The following is a 25,291-nucleotide window of genomic DNA, read 5'->3' as shown; positions in this document are numbered from 1 at the left end:
TTTATGGACCGTGTTTGGGGCAAAATGGCTGTACAGTGAATTTCTATCTCCACTGGCAGCAGGGAGCAGAGGAGAGCATTTATATTCTGCCTTCCTCCAGGAGGATCTTGAACAGAAAAAAAAAAAAAGATGCAGTAAAGCAGAAAAGGAATGAAAATAATTATTAGCAAAAAGTAAAGCCAACTGTTAAGGGCCTTGTTACAGGGTGCTGGGCGAAGCATCTGTCTACAGTATCTCCTCCATGCTTCTCCGGACTACGGTGCAGTGCCACATCCTCTCGTTCTGTAGACGATGGTACAGAACAGTGATAGATTCAGAGCAAAACGGAAGAGAAGGGAGGGGCGCTTGAAGCGTGCGCCTCCCCTTGCATGACCTCTCCTCAGCCTCACACTGTGCGACACTGAGGACCCAGCCCTGCTCGGGGGAACCTCCCCAAGTCTACAGTTTGCACGCGGGGCTGCTATTTGTTTATTTGTTTGGTACTAGGGTTTGAATTCAAGGCCTTGTGCTTGCTAGACAGGTGCTCTAAAGCTGAGCCATACCTCCAGCCTCACTTTACACTGGTCCTTTTTGAGGTAGGGTCCGCCTGCCTGCCTGGATGCACACTTGGACTGCAATTCGCCTATTTTCAGCTTCCCATCATTGCCAGGATGACAGGCAGGTGCCACGGTGTCCAGCTGCAGAGATATGATGGAGTCGCAGTCTTTCCTTCCCAAACTCACCTGGAACTTCAGTCCTCCCAGTCTCAGCCTCCCTCATATCAGCATACCATAGTGGCCAGACAGGGCTGAAAGGGGTTCTGCAAACACCTCTGCCTCAGCTGACCTTGAACCTCACTTCTCCATTTCTCAGCCCCCTCAGTAGCCAGGATTACAGGCATGGGCCATCGGCTCCTAGCTAGTGCCCATTCTTGGCAGTATCCATTCACTGGGTGTGGACAAATGGTAATGACACATACCACTACCAGAGCACCACTGTGATTAGTTTCACTGACTGCCTCCTTCTTCACCTAAGAAACTGGAGGTTAGAAGGTCAAGAAGCTGTCCCTACACCTCAGATTTCACCAGAAATAGAGCTCACGGCCCCCCACCCCACCCCAGCCATTCTACATTTGCTGTTTCTTGTTGGAAAGAAATCCAACTTTTTAAATTTTTGATCAAGAACGCTCCATCTTCAAAGGAAAGGCAATGCAGGGACATTTTCTCATTCCGGAGGGCTGCAGCTCCACCTCACGCCACGCACTGCTGCCTCCTGGTCCCTGCCAGGCATTGTATTCTGTGAATCATTGAGTTAAAGAGGACAATGGGGGACTGGTGCCACCGAACCACTGCCCCCGCTACCCCCCCAACTTGGGCAGGCCTGTCCTACAGTTTCCCTGTCGTCGGTGGAATCTTTCAGAGCCAAGGGTTGTTGGTGTTTAAATAATTGACACATCACTCTCACGCCTCTGAAGAACAAGCACCTAGTCTCATTTTTTAAAATTAATAGTCCAAAGATCTGATTTTGTTTGTGAATAATTAATGTATCTTGCTGGCCTAAAACAGTGATTCTGAATGGAAAATGTTTTCCATGTCTGGAAACAATTTTGCTTTTCGCAGCTGGGGATAGGGTGGGTGGAGTCAAGGACGGAGTGACATGACTGCTGTCCAATGGGTAGAGGCCCAGGATCCTGCTATAATTCACACAACACCCCCTCAACACATACGACACACACACAATCCAAGATTGCCAAGCTTGTTTCTCACATTTCTAAGAACTCCACATGTATGATTCCACTTCATTTGTCCAGAACCCTAATCTGTCATTGATAGCAATATTCAATGGATATGAAGCCCCTCGTACTTATGCACTTTTGAAGTGGGTCAGAGGTTCTAGCAGTAAGGAAGCTAGAAGGGGGGCTGGCCTTCGGAGTTCACAGACAGTGGTTTACCCATAAAGACCTGCAGGTCCCCAGATCAGCGTAAAAGGCCTCAGCACATCACCCCACCCAGCTGCATTTGGTTTCCCTGAACTGAAACGTGGGTTTCCTTTGTTAGCGAATCCTGAGCATTAGGGCATAATTCCACGAAATGAATACCATAGTGCTGTACTCAGCATAAATGTGAGTTGATGATGACACTGATTTGTTCCCTTTTTTCTGATTCTTATTCTGTTATTTTGTCAATGTGTATGTGAGATATTCCTTAACAACAGGATAGGAAAGGGGTTGCTGTTGTTTCGTGGCTGGTGTTGTTTGTTGTTTCAGTAATGGCGCGTAAACTCAGGGTATTAGTAGCCTGCTGCTTCTACCACTTGAGCCATGTTCCCATGTGCTTTTCCTTTAGTATTTTTTCATATGTCTTCTGTTTTTGCCTGGGCAGGCCCTGGACCACAATCCTCCCGCCTTCACCAATCAAGCAAATGGGATTACAGACATGTACTACCTAATACCTGACTTGTTTTAGAGACAGGGTCTTGCTGACATTTTGGCTGGGCTAGCTTCAAATTGCAATCCTTCTATGAGTATCTGGAATTAAAGGCATGTGCCACCTTAATGACCCAACGAAAGTTTTAAGACACCACACACATTCATAAGGAGGGAGATACCGAGAGAAACTGAGGAACATACTCCAGGAATCATCAAGTTTCTGCAGAGTAAACAAATGCTTTAGAATGCTTCCTTCTGTAGTTTGTAGAAAAACCTGAATAAATTATCTCACGGGATCTTGGCCATCCCACAAAAGGTTCCAGCCTACATCAGGAATCCCAGGTAAGCTGGGAAGATGCTCTGAGGGAATTCATGGGTATCTCCCTCTTCTGTCGTGCAGATGCGCTGTGGACCGGCATCCCACTGATATAAACATCAACTTAACAATACTTTGTTCTGATTCCAATGGAAAAAACAGATCATCAGCACGAATCTTACAGATAATAAAGGGCAAAGATTATGGTAAGTCAGGAACGATTTGTTGGTTTTGCTTTGGTTTGAGTTTGCTTTCAGTGTATGCATTTACAATGAAAGAAATTCTGTGAAATAATCATTTGAGAAAGAATACAAATATTGGCCTAACCTGTGGAAGTGCCACTCTGTGCCAAGTCACTCTCTTTTTAAAGACACAGGGCTATTTATATGCCCCAAGGTTCTATCTGCCTCCCTTTCATGGCTTGAATGGTTCTCTAGTAATGTCTTAATCACTGAATAGCTTCAAAAGTTAGAGATTATACTTGGCTTGTCTGAGAACCAAAATGCACAACTTCTGCTTAGTTTAGAAGACAAAAAACTTGTTCTTATATCTTTCATGCAAAGAGAGAGAGGAAAAAAAAGAAGTCTTAAGGATAATAAGTTTTTCAATACCAAACATGGTAATTGCAGCAAATGGGAAAATTATGTTTCAAATAAGAACAGAATATTTTAGAAGGTGTTTGTCCTGGAGAAGACAGTACAAAATAGAGTTGTAAAGATGAGTCATGGAATGGGGTAATTAAATATCATTTCTAATGGCCTGATTACTAGAATGCTTAGAGAGAACATAAAAATATAAAGCTGTATATCAATGTGTCTAAAATGCTTAGTATGTTTAACATTTTATATGTGTGTATATATTTCTATATACATATATATTTTGGTCGGTTGTGGGGCCTGAACTCTGGGCCTGGGCACTGTCCCTCAGCTCTTCACCTTAAGGCTAGCGCTCTACCACTTGAGCCACAGAGCCACTTCCGACTTTTTCTGCTTATGTGGTGCTGAGGAATCGAACCAAGGGCCTCATGCATGCAAGGCAAGCGCTCTACCACTGAGCCACCTTCCCAGCCCTTTAATATATATTCCTTCTGAAGGAAGCAATATACTCAGCATTATTATGATTCAGGGACCATAGTAGATTAAGATTATTAACTGATTGCTCTTCTTATTTGCCTATTCAATAAAGTTATTTATTCAGCAGTAGGAATGAAGCAGCTGTGTTAGTTCATGTGGTATTTAGTTATTTTTACTTTACTTTTTCAGGTATTTCTGTGTGTGTGTGTGTGTGTGTGTGTGTGTGTGTCTTTAAAAAGCCAAACCAAAGAGTAATGTGGTCTAAGAAAAGTCTGTCAGCTACCTGCTCACTGGTATTTGGGCTATCTCTGAAGATTAACTCAAATTCTGCAACACATTGAGATCCAAACAAAACCAGTTACAGTGTGACTAACTACATGTTAATGTCTTTTAAAGTACACTGCAGTGCTTACTCTACTCCAGACATTGTGTAAGCACTTAGAAACGTTCCTCATTGCAGTCACAGAAAAAGTGTCCGTGTCCATGATGAGCACTGTAATCAGCCAGAGTACACACAGGGAAACCGAGGCATCGGAAAGTCAGTACCACACGCAGCATGTAGCAAGGGATGGACAGGAATGGGAGTGGCTGGACCCCAGAGTTCACGTCACACCGTCCCTGGGGTGCTGTGTACTCAAAACGTTTATTGCAGGCAAAGAACAGTGCATTTCAAAATTACTGCATTTCCCCAAAGGTCTTGCATTAAAGACTCCCTATTGGTGGCCATTTTCACAATAAATGTGTAAGAAATAATTTTCAGATTAGCATACCTACCTTCAAGTATGTACCCACACGTATGGAAAGACTGACATGACTACACACATAATTGAAAAGGAATTAATAGAATAGACTTTGCTAACCACACAACTGTAAACAAAATGATTAAAATATTTTAAATGAAGATATGGCTTAACAAACTAGCAGTGTTTTAAAATATGTAACAAATATGGTTTAAAACCATTTATGGTCTTTAACTTTTAAACAAACATTTTGTATAGTTTTACAGACAGAGATCTGGTTTGTTAAATATAACAAGAAGCATTTTTTAAAAAGAAAAATTCAATGGTTAAAAATGAAGCTGGAGCCAGGCGCTGGTGGCTCACGCCTGTAATCCTAGCTACTCAGGAGGCTGAGATCTGAGGATCGCGGTTCAAAGCCAGCCCGGGCAGGAGAGACCGTGAGACTCCTATCTCCAATAAACCACCAGAAAACCGGAATTGGCGCTGTATGTAGCTCAAGCGGTAGAGCGCTCGCTTTGAGCGGAAGAGCTGACAGACAGCGCCCCAGGCCCAGAGTTCAAGCCCCACGACCGACAAAAAAAAAAAAAAATGAAGCTGGGCACCGGTGTCTCATGCCTGTAATCTTAGCTATTCAGGAACCTGAGATTTGAGGATCACGGTTCAAAGCCAGCCTGGGCAGGAAAGTCTGTGAGACTCTTATCTCCAATAAACCACCAGAAAATCAGAAGTGGCGCTGTGGCTCAAGTGGTAGAGTACTCTCCTTGAGCTAAAGAGCTGAGGGACCATACCCAGGCCCAGAGTTCAAGCCCATGACCGAAAAAAAAAAAAAAAAGTGCAGTTGTCTTTTCAAGTAGCTTGGATTTTAAGGTCTATCATTAGGACTTCCAAACTACCCAGATTTTATTGATATATCCTGTCAATTACAGCAGGAGAAAAATTGAAGAACATGCTCATTTCATTAAATTCTGCCCAAAGGTCTTTTACATTTTGCTCCAATTGGTACAAAGACTGTGGATTTTCACTGACTACCTCTTGTGGTGCAGGACACATTTTAGAGCTGAGGGGAACAGTGATACCACTGCTTCCCTCCCATTACTGTGCCACGATGAAAAGATGCTCTTCTGACCGAATGCTCTCTCTTTCCAGAAAGTGAGCCCTCACTTTTAGAATTCAAGCCATTCAGTAACGGCCCCTTGGTTGGTGGATTTGTTTACCGCGGCTGCCAGTCTGAAAGACTGTATGGAAGCTACGTGTTTGGAGACCGGAATGGGTATGTTCCTTGATACCACAAGTTGCGATGGCAGATGACCCATCCGTCCGTCCATCCATCCATCCATCCATCCATGCATCCATCCATCCATCTGTGGGCCATGACACTACCATGTCATGGCCGCCTCACGGTGGGGTCAGACTTGGAACACAGGAGAACATTAGAACTTCCTTCCATTCTACTTTATCTGGAGGTTAATTCGAAGGAGATACCTTTCAACAGGCTTGATCCATAAATAAAATAATGCGTAAAAATAATTTTGAGGGAAACTGAGGCAGGACGAGGCCAACCAGAGTTACCTCGGGAGACACTTTCTTCAGTTAAAATAAAAATAAAAATTGTTGTTACTGTGTAGTAATTAGATATTATATAGTGTATATATCACATTATATTATTTCATAATTTTATTATGATAGACTTGCTATATTGTTTTGGTCGTTCCTTTCCCCCTCAGTGTAAATTTACGATTGAAAATGAATACTTTGAAAACTGCCATTTTATGTGATTAGACAAATATTTCTAAAACTATCTTGGAAGTCTAAAGAGTCTCAGTTTTGCCAGATTTTCAGCAGAATGTGGTTTGTCCACATGGGTAAGTATACTACGAAGTTCCATGTTTTGAGGTCACATGCAGACAATTATGAGGTACTGCATGATGAGATCCACCCCGAATCCTGGTTTCCAGTCGGCTGGCAGGCGGAGAACCAGCTGGACAGCGCCTGGAAAGGACACAGCCCCGTGGTCATTCTCTGGACCACTGGACTGGCAGGGAGAGCTTTCCTCCTGCCCACATTCCATTAGTGCCCCTCCAAATGCCCAGCCCCTCTCAGATATGGAAAATTCACAGTATCGCACACTCTGTGGGCTAAAGCGAGGTCCATGACCCAACAATTATCTTTGCTTTCAACATTTAAGAGTGGACTTCGGGCTAGGGCATGTTTTCCTTATAGACTGACTGACTGACTGCACAATTTTGTTGTAGGAATTTTCTAACTCTCCAGCAAAGTCCAGTGACAAAGCAATGGCAAGAGAAGCCGCTGTGCCTCGGCACCGGGGGCTCCTGTCGAGGATATTTCTCAGGTCACATCCTGGGATTTGGAGAAGATGAATTAGGTATGGCATAAATTACTTCTATCCAGCTCCATTCCTGCTGGATTTTTTCCCCCTCCAGAGTCTTGGTTCTACCCTAAAGAATAATACATTTGGCCTCCATTTATTGGAAATGTAACCTGCAGCAAGGGAAATTCATTGGAAAGTTTTAAACTGATCCAGTTTGTGTATTCTCTTCCAGTTACATTTCCTAAAAAATTGTTACATCTTATTTCCAATCTTGAAATACAAAAGTAATAAGACAGGCCAGGCACAGAGAGTCACACCTCTAATTCCAGCCCCTGGGAATCAGGCATAGATCTGGAGGGCTGTGGTTTAAGTGAGGATGTTGAGAATAGAGAGAGGAGGAAAGACATGGGAAGTTTGGTTAGAATGCTGTTACCATGATCCATGTCCTGCTTGTACTGCAATGCTGTGGGAGACACAGGAAGTGACTGGAGTCTGGATGTCTGGTGAAGGAGGTTCCTGAGATGCTGATACAACCTGAGGATGGGTGGGAGGAGGGGATTGTGGGGGGGAGGAGAGGAGATGGGAGGGAGAAGAAGGGAGATGAGGGCAGAAAAGGGAGGGAAGGAAGAGGAGAGGGAGAGAGGGGCAGAGATTGGAAGAGAAAGGTAGTACAGGCTAGACAGTAATGCCCTGCTGGGAATGAAGTTGTTATTTCTCCCCAACAGGCGAAGTTTACATTTTATCGAGCAGTAAAAGCATGACCCAGACTCACAATGGAAAACTCTACAAAATTGTAGATCCCAAAAGGTAGGATTTCTTCTTTAACAAATCCATGTAAATCACGCGAGTCTTTGCATTGAAGTTCATTCAAATTTGTGATAAGGGGTAGATCTTTTGCCTTGCAAATACAAAATCCCCAGTTCTGAGAAAGATAGAAGTGGGTGGGGGGAAGAATCCATGTTCAAAATAAAACAACACATGCACATGTGAAATACCAAGGGGAAACCCTTTGGACAGTTAATATACACTTAAAAAATGGAGTGACAGGAATGCAAAACCAGCCCTGCCTAGGGTGTGTGTCCGTATGGGAGGGAAGAGGATGGATAGAGAGGGCAAAAGAGGGTGGATATGCTAGAAATACCGTGTGGGAAGGATAACAGGCAAGGGCAGGGATTCGGTGGGTAGGAGACTGGCGGAGGGAGGGGGTCTGATCATGGCACACCGTACGCCATACATGGACACATCAAAATGAAGCCCCAGTGCACAGCTACCTGCATTAATAATTTTAACACAGCAAATAAGTGAAAGCACAACTAGACAATCAGTAAGCAAAAAATGATTTCAAAACACAACAGTGATAGAGGAGAGTCAGTCAGCCAGCAGCCATCTGAAACAGCTCCTGAGGTGTGACCTTAAACACTCACCCATGTCGTTCTTGTCATCCTACAGTCGTGTTGTCCTTAGGGAACCAGAGCTCTCAGCTAAACCCCAGGGGAAAACCCCCAGGAGGTGTGGTGGCTTCCGCTCAGGTGCTGGAAACCATAAACCTTATTTTTGCAAGAACAAGAAGTATTCTGGCAGACATTACTCTGTTTATTGTGATTATTTTGTTAGTCAATAATCAGGAGCTGTTATTTTGTCAGCTCCCCACCTGAGCTTCATTCCAGAACTGTCTGTCTGAAAGCTCACAGCTCTCATGAAGATTGCTAGGCCTGAACTATGAACATTGAGGGCCCTCCCCTCCCCACCCCCACCCCCCGACCAAAATGATTTGTTACTCGCCTCAGCAAAAAACCAAGTGTTTTCATCCTTTCAAGAATATGTTTAGTCAGTATGCTGCCAGTAGCTCACACCTGTAATCCTAGCTACTTAGGAGACTGAGATCTGAGGATCATAACTGAAGCCAGCCCAGGCAGGAAAGTCCATGAGACTCTAATCTCTAACTACTCAGAAGCTAGAAGTGGAACGGTGGCTCAAGTGGCAAAGTGCAAGACTCGAGCACAAAGAAAGCTCAGGGACAGCGCCTAGGACCCGAGTTCAAATCTAAGGACTGGTACAACAACAGAAAGAATATGCCTACCTGCTCCTGTTCCTTCCCATCCTCACATCTCTGCATGGACACACCTACAGCTTTCATGAATAATGTCAACTTCACATGTGAGAGCTGCACGGTCAGCGTTGCTGAAATCTCAGGCAGAAACTGAAATAAAACAAAACCTACGTAATCCTCACAGATGCAACCAGGTAGCATTAGAGACAATATCACTGCCCACAGCACCAGTGCTGCACATTTCAAGATCTTTCTGCATTCACTTATTTGAGTTTCCAGTCTCTTCCAAGAGATCCTCACAATCCAAAAAAGTTAACCAAGGCATTGACAACATTTGAGTTGAAAGGTGTTACTCGGAAGTTGTCAACCATGTGTGCTATCCTGAAAATGACAGGACAATATTTCCTGACTGGAATAGGAGTTGGTGTTGGCTGCTGCAGAACGAAAAGTCTCTCCGCAGCATCCCATGTCACAGGTCATCTGTGGAGGACGTTCCTTCTCTGTTTAGTAGTCTGTGTTCTCACAATAAGAGAAGTACCTTTGGGACAGGTAGGGGGATGGGACGTGTTCCCATCTTGAGTAAAATCAAGTGTTCTCTTTGAGAAAACTCACAAAGCAGTCAGACGATTAGGTGATCGTTGAAGTGCTTCATGGGCAGCATTAAGAATAGAAGTCAGCTGGGCATCCATGGCTCACATACGTAGCTACTCAGAATGCTGAGATCTGAGGATGGTGGGTCGAAGCCAGGAAAGTCTGAGAGACTCTTATTTCCAATAAACTGCTCAGAAAAAGCAGGAAGTGGCGCTGTGGCTCAAGAGGTAGAGCACTAACCTTGCGCACAGAAAGGCTCAGGGACAGCACCCAGGCCCTCAGTTCAAGCCCCAGGAGAATAGAAGTCAAAGTAATGTTACCTCATAATACAGGCGCATTCTAATGATGCATAATGAGGTGTTGGGATTTCACTCCCATCCAATGCAATTAGTTGTAAAAATAGTAGTCGTCGTTGCTCCATTATGCTGTCAAAGCTGATGTGCTTCCACAAACTTCCCAGCAGTGCTCCAGTGAATTCTCTCTCCTCACAAAAGGTCTTTCTCTCCTCATCTGGATTGTTTAGTCTGTTGGTGAGTGGAGGTGAATTTTACACCTTCAGCCCATTATTAGGGTCTAATTACCAGGGTTTCCATAGGAACATTGGCTTTGTGATCTTTGCGCCCCGTCTAGTAGGGTGGTCTTCGAGTGACACCTGAAAACCCGGCTTCTCACCAAGGTGCCTGTTTCCGGTGAGTCACGTCACGCGCAGGGCCGGGGGTGAGGGTCTGTGTTTGCTTTTGGGGAGGTGGGGGATGGTGCAGAGGCCCGAAGACACCGTCTTTGCACACAGGCACACATTCCTAAATTAAACTGACTACAAGAAAACGAATGTTCTCATTGACCTTTCTGACAGTCTCATGCCCACGTCGGTGCGGATGCCAGTGTTTATTATTACAGTCCTTCTCCCTACATGAGCTGGAGTTTGCATAAGCATGCGCTTAAGTGTGTTTGAACAGGATGAGTTTGGAAACGTGAGCTAATTAGCAGCATGGTACTGCTCAGGACGTCAAGGCAGAACTGTTTGAGAATGTGGAGCCAAATTTGAAAAAGAACCTCACCCACTGAAAAATACAATGTATGGACTTACTGCGACGTAAGATCTGACTCGCAGTAAACAGCTGTCCTGTGCAGGGCCATCAGACTCTTAGCATAATGTTTTCTGATAACTTTCAAACATCAACTGACTAATGGCCCTAGGGGAATTTCTTCCTCTACCAGATTATAAGGGTTTGATTTCTATACTTGGTGTCAATGAAGTTATATTATGTTTTTAAACATATATATTAAACACACACAGGGGAAGACAGAGTCAGGAAATCATATGTAAGATCTCACAGATGAGGCTCCAACATTACTTCAAACACTGTGAGGACACTTTGATCTAAGGCTATAAATTACACCATCGTTTGCATAAATGCAAATCATTTACAGTAGGACACATGCCTCCAAAAACAATGGTGAGGTAGCCTGTTAATAACTACCAGAAGATATCATTCCTAATAAAAGCAAAAAAAAAAAATTCAAAAATGAAAGAACCAAGCCAGGCTTCCCTCAGGCTGACCTAGGACTCTGAAGTTAGTTAAGGAAAACCCTTTCCTATGGAAATAGCCCAAAAAAGAGCAGACGCCATGTCAGAACACTGAACACACTTCAGTAATAGCTGTAATGAGAGAGCAAGTAATTGTGTCTTACGGCAGAGTGGAGTTGGGGTCAGGTCAGCCTCAGTCACCCAGCTGGCTTAACCAGCCTAACAGGGTCCAAAAAGTCTCTAGTACTGAGCTCAGTCCTCCGGAGGGCCCTGGCCTTGGAGACTCCTTCAGTTAACGGTTTCAGCAAAACAGGTTTCCATGTTCTGAGCACAAGATCTGGGCAGTGATTGCATTTTCACTTAGTAGTACCGCCTATAAGGAGGCCATCCTGGCAGGATCCGGTCTGGTCTCAAGTCTTCCTCAGCGGAGGACATTGCAGACGGTATTTCACCATATTGTACCGCTTTGCCCATCAAAAAAATAAAATTCCCAGAAAGGACAGAGGATCCTTCTTTCTCTGCCTCATTTCTACCAAGGGCTCTGAAGTGAGTAAAGTCATGTATTTAAAACATTTTAGGGCCGGGTGCTGGTTGCTCACGCCTGTAATCCTAGCTACTCAGGAGGCTGAGATCTGAGGATTGCAGTTCAAAGCCAGACCAGGCAGGCAACTCCATAAGACTCTTATCTCCAATAAACCACTCAGAAAATGGAAGTGGTGCTGTGGCTCAAGTGGTAGAGCACTCAGCTTGAGTTGAAGAGCTGAGGGACAGCGCCCAGGCCCAGAGTTCAAGCCCCATGATGGACAAAAATAAATAAATAAATAACATTTTAGGTTTTCTAATATTGCTGGTGCTCATTCCATGCATTCCACAATTATTTTCAGAGACCTCTCAACCATTGAAGTTTTCTCTGTTCCAAAACTGGAATAAAGATATGCATGGATCTTTATTGAGTTTTTAATACCTAGTTCTTAAATATTCAAGTCATGCCTTTTGTTTAACTAATTTTTTTCAGAATTAAATGCTCCTGGGGGTAGAAATTTCAAATACCTAACAGTTATATAATTTCTAAGTTTTCTTTTCTATAGAACAGAGCTTTCTTTTCTCTCAACAATCATGGATTTTTTTTTAATTTTGGGGAAACTGAATGATATTTTTAAAAATCCAAAATGTTTGTAGGGTTTATTTCCCCAAGAATATGGAAAACAAATTCTTCTTCGTCCTTCTGATCCACTCGTTATGTTCCAAGCCTGACTCTATCTCTGCCGCGCTGATCTGTCACCCAGCCAGGTCACACGCAAGATTCTCCTCTGAAGTCTATAAGTGAACAATGCAAATTCCAGGCCCGAGCAGTCCTTCTCTCTCTACTCCTCTGAGACCAGTATCAAAAACTGACCCTCCCACCTTCTGCCCACCCTTATTAACGCTGGGTGCCGAAGAGTGCTTTTATTAAAAAGAAACAAGAATCACTCTTACATAAGGGGAAATCAGTTCTGTTTATGCTTCACATATGTCCCAGGGAGCAGGCAGGCAGCTCTGTCATCCTAAAGAAAGGCATACATAATAGAGCAGCTTTAGCCTCGTAAGCCAGTCTAGTCCCAATTCATCAGTCAAAGTTTTATGCGAGTGGCCCCCTAAGTTGATAAATTCCCACAGTGCCTGTTGACCCAGCTGCAGTCCTCTGCAGCAGGTGGCAGCCCACGGCCACCCTGACAGTAATACAAACTGTTTAGCAGCTCCATTGACCTTTCAGCTGTTAACAGGGACACAGGCTCCACGAGGGGCTAGTTTTCAAACATGACAGAATTTCTTAACACTAGAGGTCATGAACAAGTATATGCCCTGTAAAAATCCATTCAGCACGGCGGGTTTGAAGGCTAAAAAACAAGGAAGCATTTTTTTCCACATTTTTGCTATGATCGCTTTGCATATCCAATAACCAGAAGTGGGTCTTAACACCTACCTGCCTGCCCTCATTTTATTCTAGTTGTACTCTAGATCATGTGGGAAGTGAGTCTACACCTCTCTGCCTACTTTTATTCTTGCTGTATTTTATTTCATGTGTGGTAGGAATATCTTTTTAACTGATAAATCTTTCCTAAGCTGTGACACGGCATCTGAAGCTATTTTACAAAATACTTGGGCAAGATCAAAATCAAAGCTGAATGAGTGGATCAAAATGCATGTATAATTTTTTCTCGTTTTATAGGACGTGGGAGGCTTGAACTCAGGGACTGGGCGCTGTCCTGAGCATTTTCACTCAAGCCTAGCACTCTGCCCCTTTGAGCACCAACACCACTTTTAGTTTCCTCATGGTTAATAGTAGATAAGAGTTTCACAGACTTTCCTGCCTATGCTAGCTTCAAACCTCAATCTTAGATCTCAGCCTCCTGAGTAGCTAGGGTTACAGGCGTGAGCCACTTGCGCTCCACTATATAATGTATTTTAATAGTTTAGTATAGCTAAAATTTTGTTTATACTTTAAAAGATTTGCATGTATATTTACAGATGTAAATATTTTTAAGTAGTACATGCAATGTTACATAGGGCCAAGATACATAGAAAATGTCACATTATAAATTTGAAGGTAAATTTAATATTGATCAAATTATATGTTTTCTTTGGGAGTGGAGAGGCTTCTGGAGATAGGCGCTCTTGTATGCCCAGCTGTCCTTGAACTCATGACCCTCCCTCATTTATCTCCTGACTGCTGGGATTACAAGTGTGCGCCACCATGCAGGTATAGCCTTTTAAAAAAAATAACCATTTGCCTTTATTGAAAATGCTCACAGATGCAAGACTAATTCTGTTTTTCCCCACATGAAATCTCTCACCAGTTTCTCAGAGTCGTAAGATAAAGCTAACGCTAATAAGAACAGTGTATGCTTACAGTTTTCATTCTCCTCCATTCTCTGAAGGATATGTTCCAAGACCCTCATGGGATACCTACAGTATAGGCAGCATAAAACTATATGTGTGTATAGCTTTTCCAACATATACATACGTGTTATAAATTTCAATTTACAGGTTAGGCAAAGTAAGAGATTAGTAACAACTAATAATACCGCAGAACTGTTATAACTATGTTGTAAAACATTCTTTTCAAATGTATTAGTTGCTTACTTCTGAAATTGCTCAGTTAGTGTTTTTGGACTACAGTTAACCCCAGACAGAGAAAACCACAGAAGGCTTTTGGGAGGAGGACACCTGTACAACATCGTGTTTTGTAAATATGTAGAATATATAATTTATATCAATTCTAGAAAGGGATTTTAATGGTGAAACATATATAAGACTTCTTATATGTATAGCCTATTTCCTAGGAATAGGACCTATGGTATTCAAAGGAATTTTCTGTTTGATGGTAATTATAGTCCCTCTTACCTAGCAAGTTTAAACATTAGAATGTTCACCTCTACAGGGACTGCATCGAGATCCCCGTGAAAACTTATCAGATACACAACAGTATTTGTTTTAAAATGCAGAAAATGGAAAATGGAAGTAATGGAGGAATATGTTTTTCAAGTTAAGATTAGTTTATTAAGACTCAAAATCTCTAAAAGGGATTTTGTTTACTTGTCATGTCTACCCCTCCATGCTTCCGTCCTAGTGGGACAGTGCAGGAGCCTGCTATTAATAGGCCTGCGAGGACCGTACGCTTTGATTATAAGGCAAGGTAGCATCGCATATTGCAGTGTCTGAGAGGTCAGACGGATGTGAGTGCTGGCGCTGAGTGTCCCTCCATCCGCAGGGACACCTCAGCCTGTCTGTAGTTTGTGCGGGACCTGAGTACAGAGTTCCACTTCTGGGACCACTTTGTTTTTGTATGTTTCTAATCGCCAGTGACGACAGAGCAGCTCACTGAGTTGCCAAAATCATGTCCAAAGAACCAGAGCCTTGTTTCAGTTAGCGCTGCAGCTGTGACCACGCACAGGTCCGGAGGGCGGGCATACTTGTGCACACTGCACACATGCCCAGGGAACACACAATCTGGATGTTCCCTTGTAGTCAGCTGGCTACTATAACAAGACACTTGAGTGATTTCAATGGCAGATTCCTGATCATCTTGCTGTTGATTCCTCTTAGTTCTCCAAGCTGGGAAATTCTAGACCAGGTACCCGCATGGTGCCGGTGAAAGCTCTCCTAGCTTGCAGACAGTTCCTTCCTTGGGGTGTCCTCTCGGGATGGAGAAAGGGGCGGGGCACAAGGTCTCTGGTGACTTTTTTCCCCCAAAGATTTCCGTATTGAGATTAAGTAACTACATAAATTTCTCAGTGCTGTGGTGCAGTTATACATAGCTAAAGTCACAAACATCTGGTGAGTGGAGTCCCTGTGCCGGTCATCTCCAGAGTACCCCACCCCTCCTGTCCATGAGGGACCCGGACCTGAACGTGGGAATGTGGTGGGACACAACAGGCACTCCATAACAGCACCAGTGTTTCCAGTCTGCGATCTTGGAGAATACAGGGTTTTCAGGAAGGGGTGCTTTGAATTAAATAAGCAGCATCATATCACTCATGCATATAGTTGACCCGTTTCTAAATTTTAGAGTACTGCACATGTCATGTGGCACACAGCTAAGGCAGTTTCATAAGCTCTAGACTGTCTTTTTGTCTAACCGCAGCTGACTTCGGTATTTACTTTCATTGACCATTCCTAGGGTTTCCCTTTAAGAAATCTCACAACTTCCCATGGGAATAGAGACATTCACTTACACAGTTCAGTAGGAGAGATGCACACACCCTGTATAGCTATGTGTGTATTGGGCTCATGGTAGATCTGAAATGTGGGTCTCTTTCTTTTTCTTAAAGAAAGCCAGTTGAGTGGGCAGAATGGAAAGCGTGGGCAGTAATAGCTGTACAGAGGCCTTTTAACCTCTCCTGTGACAAGGCCGGCCCCGTGCCATGCGGATAAAGTTAGACGTGACAGTTAATAGAAAATGTAAGCGGCTTCACAGTTTGCTTTCATTAGGGCTGCATCTTTAACCACAGCATAAAACTAAAAGGGCATTTGTGAAATTCCCGATAATCTTAGGAGCATGAGACTGCCAAGGAATATATTCAGGAACATATTAGCAGGAATAGATTCAGACGTTCCTGCAGCCCACGTATGGCATGGTATCAAGGAAGGTCGTGGTGAATGAAATGCACTCAGCTCCTCATAAGGCATTCAGTTTCTTGTTCTAGTTCAAACAGGAAGGTAACGTGAGGAAGTGTATTGCTATCTGCCCAGCCACGAGCCTCCAAGATCAACACTGCATGGCCACCCAGGAAGACTCCGTTTCTTCCCTTCTACCTGGATATGAGTTCGCTAAGGCCGCACAAGAATTCTCACAGCCAAATGGCATTTGTAAATGTCAAATCCAGTCTTAAAAGCTGCTAGAGCCAGGCAAGGTGGTAATCCCAACTATTCAGGAGACAGAGGCTCGAGGATCAAGGCTAATCTGAGCAAAATTCATGAGACTCTATCTCAGAAGCAAAACAAAAACAAAAAAGCGCTGGGGGCTGGCATGGCTTCAGTGGGAAAAGACCTGTCTCACATGCTTGAGGCCCTGGGTTCAATCCCCATAATGTCTGTTACAGATCGCCTATGTATAGTCATACATGCACTATAGAACATTGGCATTTACTATTCTACTTCTTATAACAACTGACTTTGAAAAGAGAGATGTTGAGATGACCCTTGGACAACCAGACTAAAGACAAAAATAATGTCTGGAGGTTGACCCTGGAGAAAGGCACTAAAATGATATTTATAAAGTGACACAACCACCTGTAGACCAGAGCTTATCTCTCTGCCTTGAGCTCTACAGATGGAAAACACTTACATCTATCAAATCATAAGAAATTTTCCACTTGCCTTTCCCTTGTTTGAGGTGCTGAGTAATTGGCTTAAAAAAAAAAAAGCGTAGTCAATAATGCTCACTATTACCCTGTGAGAGTAGTCAATAATGCTCACTATTACCCTGTGTCCTGCCTGAGGAAGTTCACTAAGACTCAGGATCCGCTGCAGCACAAAAAGATGGCTGCCGGACCCCACCACTTAGACGGTGCCAGAGCACCTGAGCTAGGGAACTTTTGAGCACAGTAATTAATGACCACATTAATTACTGTTGGCTGGGAGGTGGCAGAGTTTAGAACAGTGCCTTTGAAACTTAAATATGCATGTACAAACGTCTCAAAATACAGGCTTAGATTCTGAAGCTCTGAGGATAAGGCTCTGTTCTCTCTGTCTGTCTGTCTGTCTCTCTGTCTCTGTCTCTCTGTCTCTGTCTCTCTGTGGCCCAGACCCAGTACTTGGGCTTGAACTCAGGGCCCCGCATTGTCCCTTAGCTTTTTCTCTCAAGGCTGGCACTCCACTGCTTAAGCCACAGTTCTACTTCTGGCTTTTTGGTGGTTACTTGGAGATAAAGAATCCAATGGACTCTCTTGTTCAGGCTGGCTTAGAACCATGATCTCAGCCTCTGGAGTAGTTCACAGATGTGAGCCACCAGCACCTGGTAGATGCTATTGTTTTCTTGAAGACTCTCCCCTTGTCCCGTGGGCCCTGCAGGTCTAGGCCTACCCAGTGAATGCAATGAGGATGACATTTCCTGGGTTTTTTGTTTTTTTCTGAACTTAGGAAGATGAGGGAAAGCCTGGAGGAAAAAATAGCCTTGTACATGTGACACGCATCACCCAGTGATTATGGCTAACGGAAGAAGGCAGTCCATTCATCATCGTCCCCCTAAGGAGCTTACTAAGAAGGCCACAGGTGGTTACATCTTCTAACACCTCCCAGCTAGCATTTTACAAAGGAGTACTACTTAACAGTCTATGCATCTTGTTTTACAATGACATAAATTTCAAGTTGTACACTTAACAACCACCTCAGAATGCACCCTTCTGCAGAAGTTTTGTGAAAGCCAAAATGGATTTCTGCATTGCTTATTCTGCCAGGCAGCATTTATCTGAGCACTTCACCCATACTCACCAGGACTTTCATGTATTGATTTATTTACTCAGTTATTAGATTAAATGTGACTAAATTAGAACCACCATTAATCCCCCCACGCAGAGACACTCATCAGCTTCTCCTGGTCACAGACAGCCATCACGTGCGATGTATTATAAATTCCTTGTGCTTCCCCACATTCCTATTTCAACAAGTATCCAAACCTTTCCCTCCCTACACAAAGCCAGCCAAAGTAGGCATCTAAGAAAATGTCTTCAGTCTGTGGAAACAATGCTTTATATATTAAAGAGTGTTGCGCAGTTTTCTACACTGTCCCCTGTGTGTCATTGTCATCTGAGGATATTAAGAAATAACTATTTTTTTCTGGCTTAAATTAAGTTAGAGTGCTGGGGGGGGGGGAGCTGTCAACAACTGGGCTGGATATATCCTCTTGTCTACACTGGCTAGTATGAAAGCTACTTCTGACTCCATTCAGACAGCTGAGGCTCCAAAAGCTTAAAAAGTAATTGTTCAAAAGAACAGAACTATGTAACTAGACCGTGCACAAACTTCCAATCCAACAAAAGTAAGCATTAAATGAGATGAACCTCCAGAGATACATACTTTAGATGATTGTCCAGGCTGTATTCTGGTGCCTCTGGGTAGTACTCTGGTACTCCTAAGATAGGCTGTTTCAAGGTAGCAACAAAAATAAAGCTCAAGCATATGCTTCATCTCCTTTCCTCCTTAATTTATGGGTAAAGGAAGCCGTTATCTATCAGTTGAAAGGACAATGTCACCATCGCAAACATCTGGAGAGAAATGGTGGGGGATCACTAAAAATCATTGTCATGAAAAGTGAATTTAAGGGCATTGACTTTAATTCTCATTACAGAAGGAAATAAGCAACTCTTTAGTCCATGTCTGCCTTGATATTTTAGCCTTTCTTTCCTTTTCTTACAAGGATTATAGTTAGCATGAAATGCACCACTTAAAACGATTCTAATTATTCCTTCGAAGAATTTTGTAAGAATTAGAAATATATAAGTACTTTGAGTTTTATGCTAAGAATCTGAAAGTATAGCAATTAAAATTTAATGATATCCTTCCTTCCCTTGACTGGACTATACTCCTAATATCCTTACCTAACAACATAAAAAAGAACTACCCTTTAAAAATTTCATACTGTTCATTCATTCATTCATTCACTCACTGAATTTTATGGCTCACATACTTTTGTTGGTCTTGGGGAGATAGAAAACATTCATTCTTGTGGTTTTTAAGAAAGTTACTAAAGTATGCATATAGTGAACATTTATTGACAGTATTCTCTTAGTTTCTAATGTCACCTCTGTATATAAATAGAGAACATTTAAGCCACCAAGGTATTTTATCATCATCATTTATAATTCTGAACTGTAGATAAAATGGTAACATTTCACTTGACTCAAAGCGAATTGCTACGGCATCTACTACTGCATCTGTATTCTCATGATGCTTCCTGGACATCTGTTTCTAGCAAAGGCCACATGGCACTATCCTCTGGTGTTTTCATGTCTGTCTCTGAAATCAGAGCCCTGTTTCATTCATATCTTGTTTAAATGAAGAGACTTGACGATGATTTGGTGCATGGCTTCTGCACTGAGAAAATGTTCATTTGAGTGCAGGAGCGGAGAGGGAAACAGAATTAAACAAGGGAAGGCCTGCAGCTCTCATGTGAGTCTTCATCTCAAGGGAAGCCCCATAGAGTAACAGCTAAAAGAAAGGGAAGTGATTCTGTTTCAAACAATAGATGAGGAACGTTAGTGACTAACTTAAAAGAAGAACTAGATTCTTTTCCCCAAGTATTTGCATTCACATTTGAGGGGATCACATTGTTTATATGCATAGCCTCATCGTAGGTAAACCAGTGATAAATGAAGAGAAATTAGATGCACAGAATTCTACCATTTCATCCACTAGTGAAATATGAACAGGACCTTTCTACAGAATGTCAGTCACCTACTAAATGATGATGGCCTCTGAGTCAGAGACTTCCGTAGATGTTTTTCTCATGGTCAGAAATGTCACCATTATGTCCCAAGCCAAACAAATTTAATATGAGAAAAAAGTGGAGAAGACATAGGATATAAGATAGTCAACAACAGCAAGCAGGCAGGGGGGACAATGGGTTGGCTTTTCTTGGCATAATCCTTTTAACTTTTCTCTTATTTATCCCAACCATGCCCTTATTTCCCAAAAGCCTCGCTAAGGGAACACATGGAAAACGTTTGTTAATGTGCCGGAATGGAGGACGTCCGGTCTCCAGGACATTTTACATAAATTGGCCATTTCCAGATTTAAACAAGAGGTTGAATAAAACTAATGGATTTTTCAGAAATTGCCACAGGAGTTGCAAAACATAAGCGCTTTCAACATCAAGTGGGACTCTCATTGGGAAGAGATAGTGGTGGTTATGTAGTTAGTGTTTTTGTTTGTAATATATATGGTTTTGAGTCATGGTAGAAGCAGCTGGAGGCCAGGCCTGAAATTATTACTGTTCGTATTGCCGTAGAGATATAACAAGACAGCCAAGTTCAAGAAAACTAGGACTGTTAGGACATATGTATTGACTTTTCTGCACAGTAAATTGCAAGCTCTGACCTGTGTTCTTAAGGACCTAACTGCTTTAGCTACCCTAGTGCAGGTGACGTGACTGATGACATCTGTGTATATTCCATAGCGAAAGGGCCTCTCCCTTCCTTCACTGCAGCACAGAGACCAGTGACTGAGGAAATCCCACTGCATATCTTCTCCCTCTCTGCCCCCACCCTCCCACCTCCCCACCCCGCTCCTCTAAAATTGTGTCATGAGCAGTGAGGACTGTGAGCCGGCCCGGTCCAGCTTGAATGGCATAAAGAAACAAGAACCATAAAAAGACTTCTTAGGGCTTTCTCTGTAACCGATGGTGGTTGGAGAATAATTTTAACGAAGCCTAAACAGCACATAATAGCACAGGCCTGTAATGCCAGCCCTGACACACTGAGATAGTGGCATCGGAGTTCAAGGCCAGCCTGGGTTACAGAATGAGAAACTGTCTTAAACAAACTCTTTTTGTCAGATCATTCTGATACATATGACAAAAGTTAACAAGATTGAAGCCTGAGCAAAATTAATTTATTCCAATCTTTGAGACAATTCATTTACATGATTTAACTAATCAAACTCCGTCATTAAGAAAAAGTCCATGACCTTTTCTTATATTGCAAATAAGATGCCTTCCTTGGCTGTTATTAGATTTGTTTTTCTTCACAAAATAAACAAAGATGCATATTATAAAATGATGTATATGTACACAAAATATTATATATGGCCTTTCTTTACATGGAGGTTCTTTTGCTTCAATAATAGAAATATACCCATGCATAATACTGTAATAACCTTTCAAGAAAAATGGGTTTGAAAAATGTTATCTGTGAAAAAGGCATTAAGATGAAAACAATAATTAAATTCTGAGTATATTTATTACAAGGGTTTATCTTGACCAACGCAATCAGCCTTGTGATATTGCCACAAGCCAGTGACAAGAGAAATTAATTGGTATATCCAAGTAAATTGCATTTTCAGAGAAGCTTTAAAAAAATCTACCTTCCAAGTATAAAATACCACTGTAATTATCTTTGATACATTTTGATTGCTATAGAGTTTCTTAGAATGTCTCATGTGCTTGTTTTGGTTATCATTGCCTTATATTTTTCGGTTCTTTCAAACATTGAGCTGCCAGTCAAAAGGAAAGGATTGGCTGGGAAGGTGGCTCAGTGGTGGAGCGCTTGCCTAGGATGTACAAAGCCCTGAGTTTCATTCCTCAGCAGCACATACACAGAAAAAGCCAGAAGTGGCGCTGTGGCTCAAGTGGTAGAGTGCTAGCCTTGAGCAAAAGACGCTCAGGGACAGTGCCCAGGCTCTGAGTTCAAGCCCAAGAACTGGCCAAAAGAAAGAGGAAGTTAGGAAGGAAGGAAGGAAGGAAGGAGGGAAGGAAGGGAGGGAGGGAGGGAAAAAGGGAGGAAGGAAGGAAGGAAGGAAGGAAGGAAGGAAGGAAGGAAGGGAGGGAGGAAGGGAGGGAGGATTATATTGTGGTTCATGCTTGTACTCCTAGCTCCTCAGGAGGCTGTGATCTGAGAATTGGGATTGGAAGCCTGCTTGGGCAGGAAAATCAGTGAGATTATCATCTCCACTAATTACCAAAAGTTAAAAAAATAGCCGGAAGTAGAGCTGTGACTCAGTAGTAGAGCACCAGCTTTGAGCACAAAAGCACAGGGACAGTACCCAGGCCCTGAGTTCAAGCTCCAGGACTGGTACCTACGTGTGCACACACACACGCGCGGGACACACACACACACACTGATCCATTTGAAACAAAGGTCTCTTGAAAGCAGTAAATACACTGAATCACTGGGTTTCCTTCCAATACTGACTCACAAGGAAAGTGCAATTCCCTCTCTTGTCTCGGCTGCAGACCATTGATGCCTGAAGAATGCCGAGTGCCCGTGCAGCCCGCACAGACGCTGACGTCCGAGTGCTCCCGGCTCTGTCGCAATGGCTACTACACCCCCACGGGCAGGTGTTGCTGCAGCCCGGGCTGGGAGGGCGACTTCTGCAGGATCGGTCAGTATCTCCGCTGTCACTCAAAAGACCAGAAGGTGGGACTGCCGGGAGGAACTCAAGAACTTAGCGTCGGGTGTTTCCTTTAGAGTCCTCAAGTGTGCAAAACTGTTTAGATGTTTGCAATTACCTTCATGCTCACCTTTCCTGTTTCCCACTGTTAGCTGTTCACATAGGTGAGCTCATTATGAGTATGAAGGACCTATAAATGACTGAAGTCTTTCAAAAGGTGAGAGAGAGAGAGAGAGAGGGAGCGCTGCCCAGCTACCCAGCTATGTCATCTCCATGGGGTGTTCAGCCCTGAGCCCTCACACCAACCAATGACTTAGTGTTTGCCAACTCCCTCTCCGAGTGCTAGCATTTTCCAGACACCCCATAAATGCCTTCCCTGGCTTTACTGCTGGCTTTCTTGCTGAAGCACGCATGCGCGCATGCACACACTGTTTTTCAGTGGGTGTTACTAAATAAAAAGGGAAAATGCAATTATCTAGAGGTGTACTGGGAGATTTAAAAATTCTGTTTGTCACTCCCTCATGAACCGTCAAGCAGGTGTGTTGCTGCTGAAAGACAGCAAAAGAGACATATTTGTTCAGGGTCACTCTATCCTTTAACTCGAGATTTCCTCCATTTGGCTGAGTTGTACTTGGTATGAAATAAGAAAACTGGATACATTCAGAAACTTAAGAGCTGAAGATACCCATGTTAGACATGTATATTCAACAAAAACCATGTGTATTAGAAACATTAGTAATGTTTTTGTTCTCCGCTTTTTTGTTTTCACACATTGAAGTGGCTTCTGCCAATGAGAATTCAAACTCCAAGTTAATATTTAGTAGGAGTCCTACCTTATAAATACCTCTATTTATTCTGCAGGCACATTTCATTCCCAAAATTGTAGCCACAACCTGTCTACTTTATACATTGTCTAACAGAAATATTCAACATAAAATCACATATTTATATTTTAAGCTTGATTTGGCAATTTACTAACATAACATCATTAACTGATCAAAAATTGTTCATAATACAATCAATAACTATAAGTAGGATCTAGGAGGAAGCTTGCTTAAAATCCAAGAAATTAAGTTACTATATTAATTTAAATTAATACAACCTATTGACTTATTCTCTTCCCTTCTTGTTAGATGACCAAACAATGAGTATCAATGTCAAAATAGAATATTCAAATGTCTGCTAATATATGGTCCCTTGGCCTCTTTGGATCCTGGCAGTGTCTGCTCACTGTCACTCTGTAATTAAGTCATCCATTCTGTTCAACTTCTATACTTCCTCTAACTGCAGTGTCATCTCCAATAACCAGTTCACCAGTTCGGAGTGTCTTTTAGTTTGTTTAAACTAAGGGTGAATAATTTTTAATACTGGTAGCAATATACCTATCTTAGTAGACGTTAACAATAATATGAGAGATGAGTGAAAATAGACATCTTTGAGGTGACATTTGTGTTTATTTTAGTAGAGTACTTTTTCCAATGAAATTTTCTTTCTAATTGAAGTATTTTTTATGGATGAGATAGTCCAAAACCGTCTCATAAACGCAATCTGGGACATTTTGACCCAAGCTAGACCTTTATTCATACATCTAATGGTGTCTTTGTCTCCTATAGTTTAAAAGAGAATATAGGCAATCTCTTCTTTCCTACCCTCCCTCCCTCCCTCCCTCCCTCCCTCCCTCCCTTCCTTCCTTGCATAAGCCTCAGACACCCTGATACTGTTTGGCAGCACTGCTTTGCCCTGGGCCTTGCCCTGCTTGGCAAGTGCTCCACCTCTTAGTCCTTGGTTTTATCTGCTAATGTGTGAAAACACATGGCAATGCCTCTGCGTCCACCTTGCGATGTAGCAGCTCGCTGGGCTCATGGATGTCTGCAAGGACGGGCTGGGGCTCCTCGGGGTACGAGGGAGGCACATGGGAAGGCCGGGATGGGCACCGCCCTCTCCGCCGGTGCCGTCGGCCGGTGCCGGGTGACCTGCGGTGCGCTGGCCACGCAACGCGGTCCCCGGCCCCCTGGAGCAGCCGGGCCTGCCTCCCCACCCACCGAGCCTGCGTGCAGGACTCCTCCGTGCGGGGCTGCCAGGCCTCCCGCACTGCGCATGCTCTGCCCCTCCCACACCAGCCCGACCTCCTCGGTCGGTGGCTGCCTAGGTCTCGGGGCTGGCCTGGGGGAGGGGGGGACCCCGAAGGCTTGACATGGGTGTGTTCAGAGTCCGTTCTGCAAGACCGGCTTCTCGTGATCTCTCTAGAAATGGCTTTCAGTCTGTGTCTAGTTGTGCCTCCCCCCCAAAGAATGATGATGATCGTGGCGATACTGGGGGGCTTGAAACCTCCCTCCCCGGTTGTGCGTCGCGTGGCCTTGACCCCCCCCCCACCTCCCACACACAGAGCGGTCCTTGCTTTCTTTCAGCCAAGTGTGAGCCGGCCTGTCGACACGGAGGCGTCTGCGTGAGGCCCAACAAGTGCCTGTGCAAGAAGGGGTACCTGGGGCCGCAGTGCGAGCAGGCGGAGCGGGGCGCGCGGCGCGCGGCGCGCGCAGGTATTCTCGATCAGATCATTGACGTGACCTCCTACTTGCTGGACCTCACCAGCTACATAGTCTAGGGCCCGCGCGGCGGCGCATGCGCGCGCCGTCCCTTCCCGCGGGCCCGGGCTGCTTACCCCGCCATTAGA

General features: G+C 43.6%; 1 protein-coding gene across 1 annotated transcript in view; it reads left to right on the top strand.

The window, feature by feature from the left end:
* The window catches only part of Hhip (hedgehog interacting protein), a 94,149-nt gene extending 68,927 nt beyond the window's left edge, over positions 1-25,222 (top strand). Inside the window, exons 11-16 of the mRNA XM_013029499.1 lie at positions 2,808-2,929; positions 5,683-5,806; positions 6,789-6,919; positions 7,591-7,672; positions 22,463-22,611; positions 25,029-25,222. Coding sequence (XP_012884953.1) covers positions 2,808-2,929; positions 5,683-5,806; positions 6,789-6,919; positions 7,591-7,672; positions 22,463-22,611; positions 25,029-25,222 — 802 coding nt within the window. The remainder of the gene's footprint in view (positions 1-2,807; positions 2,930-5,682; positions 5,807-6,788; positions 6,920-7,590; positions 7,673-22,462; positions 22,612-25,028) is intronic.
* Positions 25,223-25,291: the final 69 nt, after the last annotated feature.

Source organism: Dipodomys ordii, unplaced genomic scaffold (genome assembly GCF_000151885.1).
Source record: "Dipodomys ordii isolate 6190 unplaced genomic scaffold, Dord_2.0 Scaffold119, whole genome shotgun sequence".
NCBI classification, from domain to species: Eukaryota; Metazoa; Chordata; class Mammalia; order Rodentia; family Heteromyidae; genus Dipodomys; species Dipodomys ordii.
This window is presented reverse-complemented; position numbering and strand designations above follow the sequence as displayed.